We start from the raw sequence: 7,266 nt of genomic DNA, 5'->3' as shown, positions 1-7,266 counted from the left end.
TTTCAATTAATGAAATGATGCTTGTTAACTGTCATATCTGTTTTAAGTCACGTACTGATCCCCATTAGGCCATTAAAGCCTTAGTTATAAGCAGTTCTTTAAGCCACCATACCATTCCCAGGATTGTATGGCAAATTTGGTCTCCTCTCTTTTTTAAATTCCAGAAGATACGAAACCAAAAGGAAGTTTTATTCTTTGAGGAGGGGGGAAGTTGGGGAATACGAGATTGGAAGATGAAAACAGAGGATTCAATCCCAGGTCTTTACTACAAGCCAAAGACCTTACCAAGTAAGCTAGCAGGCACTTTCAACCCACATGAACAAAATTATTCTTCAGAATTCAGAAAAGGAAGGTATACATTCCCCTAGGCAGATCAACCATGAAACAGATGGATATAAAGAAAACAATAATACCATTCAACTAAATATCTGGCATACTTATTGGTATTTCTCCCAGAGATAGATATATTGGGTCATCGTCGCCAAGAATACCCTGAAATAAGTGAGAAACAAGAAGCAATCAACAAATAATTAATCATTCGAACCCACACTGCAGTGCAACTAAATGAGAATGAAATCATAATAAGTATCAAGCCACCACTGTAAATATGGATAAGGAAAGAATTGATCAAATGCAACTTCTATCAATTTTACAATAGTACCTCTCCATTATGAAGACTCATTTCAGTGTGCAGACCAGAAATATTTGTTTGTACTGATGAACAATTTGAGATATCAGTGCCAAGCAACTCAGAAATCATGAGACCATAACCATCCTGAACATCAGGAAGATCACCAGTAGTCTCTGTGTGGCTTGGAAAGTTTTCAAGGCTTGAATACACAGTTCCACTCCTGTATCGTTAAACATCAACAATCTTATAAGAGAACCAGCAGTTAAGAAACCAAATACAGGAGGAACAGGATATGTCCATCGGAATGTATACAAAAAGAGTTCCTTCAGCTATAAATTTATCTAAAAACAGTAAAAAGTAGACAAAAAAAATAAACCAGACAAAAGTACAGATCTATTATCTTTAATCCAGCATTTTCCACAATAAAAGGTGTTGCACTAGCCTAAAAAGAGAGGCATCATCTTCAGGGCAGGGGGTACAAGCATCATGAGCACTTTGGCTTCAACAAATAAATATGTAAAATATAACATGTTTAATATTAAGTGATGTAGATAAGTCACTTAGGGCTTATTTCAGTGGAAATAAGCTTTCGTTTGGGTCATATAAGTATTGGGACTTTGATCCTATGGGTTTACTTCGTAATTGGTCAATTTAATGAGCTTAAAATATTGGTAGAAAGTAGGAAACGGCATTTACTTCATTAATTTAGTTAGAGTCCTGTTTTGAGTCTGTTTTCTTTATTATTTCACTTTTCTAGTCAATTTAGGTTACTGTATAAGTTAAGGATAGGGATAGGCCTTTCTTTTTTAGTGTCTAAGTCTATTTTTGAGTCTTCTACATAAGTTTGTAAGGGGGGCCAGCATTGGGCACGAATTTGATTAATGAAATATTGGCTTTAGCCTTTGTGAAAATCTTGAGATAGGACGGGTGAGATGCCCAGGCCGAGATAGCCATTCCCTTCCCACATCCCCTTCCATCGGTTATTGAATCCAAACCCTAACTTTGTTCAAATCGAGTTCAAGAGTGCTACAAGCTACTGGGATTTCTTTTAATTGATTGTCACATCGATTTCTTGAAGATTACCACATCAAGATCATTGATGCTTCAACAGGTTACAAATTTGTGGGTTTTTATTTGTTACTTCAACCAAGCAAATTGTTCCCTTATTTGAATTCTCATTGTTCTCTTGGTTCCCTCATATAATTCCTTCGGTTTTCAAGAAAGAAGTTAAAATTTCTTTTGAGATCCCATTGTTCTCTTTGGTTATCTTTTTTGGTTTTCTATTTGATCCTGCCTGGGATTAGACCTATTCTGGTTCTAGTCTTACATGATTAAGGCTGCGTACATTATGACCCTCCCCAAACCCCCACAGTGGCGAGAGCCTCGTGCACTGGGTACTGACTTTTTTTTATGACATGTTTAATTTTCAACTGAAAATCATTAAAAAAAGGATCAGTAAAGAAATGAAAAATATATATGATAAAAATTAATATTATAGGAAAGACAAGTTAACTATAATAACAACACTTGAGGAGTTTTCTAGCTTTATTTTCTATCATGCTTGAGACATTAATTTAAGCCTCTTCAAGGCCCAACCCTCGAACATCTTTTAAAATGCTGTTAAAACCACATATAAAGATAACATTAATAAATTAATGAACCAATTAGAGAACTTACTTTCTCTCTGCAGTATTGAACGAATTGTCTTCTTTAACACAATCATTTGTTGCATCAACTGTTGCAGCCTCTTTAGTATCAGACAAACATCTATCATAGTCATCAGATCTATTGCAAGTATTACTTATTGACAAATCAACATCCACTGATGCCTCTTTCCTCATTTCCAAAGTGGAGGCAAGGCCAAGAATCGGATCACCATCATGGCCCTCATTCATATCAGAAGCCTCCATGAGGTTAAGGTCACAAATCTTAAATGAACTAGGAAAAAGCTGCTTCTCTTCCCTGAACTCAATACCTGATTTAGCTCCATCTTTTGGAAAGAGAGCATCATCCACCAAGCCCTCTTGACCAACAGCCTCCACCACCTCCTCATCAGGTGAAAGGCTCTCCCCGTGCAAACTTGATTGCCGCTTTACACTCAAATTGTGAAGGTGGAAGGACTCATCAATCTCTGTGACCATGGATAAAGGCCATTCTCTTTGTTTCTTGGTTCCCTCCCTAATGTCATCATGTTCTCCTATTCTTTTCTCACCACTTAACTTGCTCATAGAGCTGGATCTTCCGAACGCACCTGATTCCTGTTCATGCTGGGTGAAAGATCCATCCGGGAAAGATTGAGACCTCCTGCATTTACCTCTGCCCATGGAACATTCAGAATCCAAGTCTCCAGCATCCTCCGTGGACTGGACAGCTGGAGCTCCGGAAATGTCAGAATCAATGCCTTTTGAACTGTCCACATGATTTGTCAGCATGGCACCCAAAGTTCCTTCAATAAAGTGTTCTTTTGGGAGTGCAATATCAGATGTGTTCCCCTCTTTAGTCAATGGAATCGGATCAACCTTCGAGCCCTTATACGCCAAGGCAGAACGGGTTCTGGTAGGTACTTTGGCAAAGCTACATAGCTTTAGCAAATCACTGCCATTCTTGCTCACTTGATCACCCTCTAAGGATGAATGATGCATAGAGAAATCTTCTTCACTTCCTTGTTTGTCAATGTCATCGTTACCTGAACCATCCTTTACCTCTCCAATTTCCACACTAAAAACCCTTGAATCATCAGACCCCTTGGAAATTTCCCCATCAGTCTCAGGAGGAAGTTCTTTCCAGGTGCTAGAAGAACTTCCCTTGGAACACGTATCATCAGGGAACTCATAAGTTTCTAGTTCAGATTCTGAGTCGCATGCAGGATCACCTTTCAAGTTCAGTTCACTGGAAACAACCTTTGGGGTCCCAGAACCAATATCGACACCAGCTCTCTGATCTCTAGGACATCCAGAAACAAAATCATCCTCACCCTCCATATCCTGCGAAAACTTAGCTTTGTCAGACCATGACCCACTCCTTCCACTGCTGCTCCAATCCGAAACATAACTTCTAAAAGGCCCCATCCTCCTCTTTCCTCTCACATGATTTCTTGATCCCGTCGGATTGAATTCCTCACTGTACCTTCTCCTGCCAGAACCTGTATCAGGAACAACATTCCCAAGGCGAGCAAGGGCTGACATTCTGCCCTCAGGAGGTAGCTGCATGCTTTCTCTATCTAGGGACCTAAACTCATGCAAATCCTCGATTTGATTTTTCAAACTACCGTTCTGAGACTTTGCCGAAAGTACATTAGGAGGTAGTAATCCCTGAGAAACCAAATATTCAGCTGCGAGGCGACCAGCTTCCATGAAAATGTCACCCCTACGGGGCAGCTGCGTTGGTGGATAAGGTTTTGGGGGGCCACGCCCAAAGCTGCGATTGTTGTTCCGGTATTCCATGCTGTACATTCCATGACCCCTTATTGAACCTTCTGGCGAGATCCGACTAGCAGCCAGTCCCATTCCCATTGACCTGACCCCACTGCCGGGACTGCGGTGCCGAGCGTGCATGATTGTTTCTTGCTGAAAGATGCGCAGAAGAAAAAACAACCAGACTGAAAAAACGGCAAATGGTTGCCCTCTTCTCCTGCGCTGAAGATCAACTCTGCGAACGACCTCACGTTGCCCTAGAGTTTGAATACCCGTAGAAGTACCTACTAAGTGTAGAATTTTCCACTGACACCCAAATGCCTACCGTATTAGGTACTTGTATTTCTTCAACAAAACCTCCAATTCGCAATTCCTACGCAAAGATGAATAATTAAATAAAGGGAGAAAAAAACAAAAGGTTGTGCAACGATCCCCTCCCCATAAATAAATAAATAAAAGTTGTCTTTATCCTGTTAATCACAATTCCCACCTCCAGACCACAGAGTCGTATCTTTATTTTTCCCACAGCAAAGAGGGGGGGAGGGGGGCGGGCTCAATCACCACCCTCCATCAAAACACTCGCAACTTACAATCAACAGCTCAGACGAGCTGAAAGTCGAACCTAACTCTTCTGAGTAAATTCCATAGTTTCAGTTTTGGAGCTCCGGGAAGGGAATCCAAGTCAGAAAGGCTCGAAATTCAAACAACTTGGACCAAGGATTGAGGTACAGACCAATGATCTGGGACATATCGAGTATTCGAGAGACAGTAATCTAACCTTCGCGTCCCGATGCGTGTTTCGTCTCCACTTCGGTTGGTTACGGGGGAAAAAATTCCGGCTGTAATTTTCGGGGATCCAATCCAGTTCTCTGCAATCGTACGTTAATGGCGTGTTATAGACGGCGAACAAGAACCTCCCCGTGTAACTCTCCTTCTCTCGTTGAAAACAAATAAAGTCACAATAAGATGCAAAAAAAAAAATTGTAAAATTTCTCCAGTTGCCGTGTCTGGAAGTTGGAGGGCGGTTCTTGGTTTTTCTTTTCCTTTCTTATCCCCTTTAGCGGTTGTGGATGTAGAAGAACTTGGGGGGTGGGCGTTGACGAAGGGCGAATTATCTGATATGCTAAAAAGCAGTTCTACCTCTACCTGCTAGGGTTTTGATTTCAGTCCATCTTTTTCTTATTAGGGTTCTTTACCCTTTCCGCTTGGCCACTCTTAATCCTACCACGAACATATATAGACCGATATTCTCTCCTGAAGTCCCGAATCCCGATCTCGGATCCTCGGTCATCTCCATGAGTCACGTTGTCATATTCGTATATTTTTCTTTTCTTTGTTAGAATGTTATATGACACTTATAACCCAAAAAATAAAAAGTTTAGATGACTATGGCGCAGTGTTTTGGATGCCGAGAAAATAAATGAAAAAACACACGGTAAAGGTGTTCGTAGACGAGAGAGATTCTCTCATCAACTCTATCAAAAAGGGGTGTGGGAGACTTTATGTCATTTTGGATTGGCATTTATGTCAATCTGATTACATTTAATACAGATTGTGCGATCGTACATAAAGAGAAATTATTAACGTAATAATGGTCTCTTACTAACTAATCTCTTAAAACTACAGATTGGGATACCGTTGAAAATAAATTTAGGATAATTTATACATACCACCCTGAGTTTTAATGAAAGCATAATTATATCCTTAATTTTGGATAATTCTACGTACCCCCTGAGATTCACAAACGTTAACACATGCCCCCATTTCATTAGTTTATGACTAACAACGTTTAAAACATGGAGTGAACTGACAAAATTGCCCTTATAAGAAACAAAAAAAAAAATGCAACTCATCTTCCCCAAATCGTTTGAGGAAGATGAGTTGCAGGTATTCTTGAGTCTTGGATGTGCTAGGGTTTTGGTTCCTGCATAAACATCGTGTAGAACCTATACACTCCATAGCCATGCCTAAGGCCCTGCCTGTACCACTGAGCTGCATCATCATTATTCATCCAAGTAAACCACAAATTATCATATGTTAGAGCAACAAGAACTAACCCATAAATTTAAGAAATCATCGATCAATTAAGACTCACCTTGATGGAATAACACACTTCCCGTTACTTAAAATATGGAAAAAATATAAGTAAATGAGAAAGATGTTGGATTTGTGTGTCCATCAAACCCGTTTCAGTCCGGTTCAATCCAATTTTACTTTGTATTGAACTTTTATACATTTTGGTTTAATATTATCACATGTGATATAAATTTTTTGAGCATTATGTGTCTGTAAGTTTTACTTAAAATGTTAGTCATGACTAGGGTTTGTGTTGGGCACCCTTATCATATGGTCGTCGTATTGGGTATGCCTAGACATGTGATGTCAGGGTACAAATGCGAGTACTCACATGATTGATGTGTGTATTGGCAAAGAATCTACTTTGTCGATTCCCTCATGTATTACTGTCAGATGTAGGAAGGGATAGACATGTGTCACCTACACCCTTTACCTGAGGAAACCCTGTCGCTGCAAAGTGTGATCGCATTCTTTGGTTCATTAATGACTGAGACTCAAGTGAGTCAAAGCCGATGTTCTGGGAATGCGTGAATACTTTGTGAGTGAAGGAGTTACTCAACGTGGTCACCACTGCCCGATTAGGGAACACCAAGATTGAGATTGTCTGTGTATAGTCGGATCGGAATTTGGATCTAGTGCCGTTTTGGAAATGATTTTTGCAAAATCTATTTTACATAAAATAATAGATTATATATGATTACTTGAACAAAGTGTTTTATCGAGTTTTGCGGGACCCGATCAGATGCACAGACGCTCTTATATGGACATGTGCTATGGAATGGGGTTTGACAGTACAAGTGTACATGCCCTAGATTCTACAATGATGGTGTTGATTAGTTGGGGGTTGTACATGATAATTTATTATCATGTAGGGAGTTATTTGGAATTTATTATATTAATTGATTTTTTATTTAATTAATGGATATGGTGTTGATTGTAATTATCCATAAATTTAAACAAAGTAACTAATTAAACCATCCCCTATTAGATTCTGCTTCTTCACCTATTAGAAGCACTTTGAGTTTAAACAGAGCTGTCAAACAAAGAGAGAGAGAGAGAGTCAAACTCTCACAGGGTTTTATCTAAATCCATCCAGGGATTTAATTAAACCCCATTATTATAAATAGGGGACCAAAACGCAGGAGG

At 39.6% G+C, this 7,266-nt stretch overlaps 1 protein-coding gene across 2 annotated transcripts; it reads right to left on the bottom strand.

Annotated features, from left to right (window-relative positions):
• Positions 1-355: 355 nt before the first annotated feature.
• Positions 356-5,253, bottom strand: LOC122639956 (uncharacterized protein At4g26450). Of its 2 annotated transcripts, XM_043833018.1 has the most exons (5): positions 4,823-5,253; positions 2,309-4,417; positions 1,074-1,124; positions 662-851; positions 356-492 (listed from the first exon to the last, which is right to left on the bottom strand). In XM_043833018.1, exons 2-5 carry the CDS (start codon positions 4,183-4,185, stop codon positions 421-423), a joined length of 2,190 nt encoding a protein of 729 aa, XP_043688953.1. In that variant the 5' UTR covers positions 4,186-4,417; positions 4,823-5,253; the 3' UTR covers positions 356-420. The 2 variants fall into 2 exon arrangements, with proteins under 2 accessions (XP_043688953.1, XP_043688954.1); XM_043833019.1 differs by lacking the exons at positions 1,074-1,124; positions 4,823-5,253.
• Between the last annotated feature and the right edge of the window lie 2,013 nt (positions 5,254-7,266).

Source organism: Telopea speciosissima, chromosome 9 (genome assembly GCF_018873765.1).
Source record: "Telopea speciosissima isolate NSW1024214 ecotype Mountain lineage chromosome 9, Tspe_v1, whole genome shotgun sequence".
Lineage (NCBI taxonomy): Eukaryota > Viridiplantae > Streptophyta > Magnoliopsida > Proteales > Proteaceae > Telopea > Telopea speciosissima.
The sequence above is the reverse complement of the archived record's forward strand: the minus strand, read 5'-3'. Positions and strand labels throughout refer to the sequence as shown.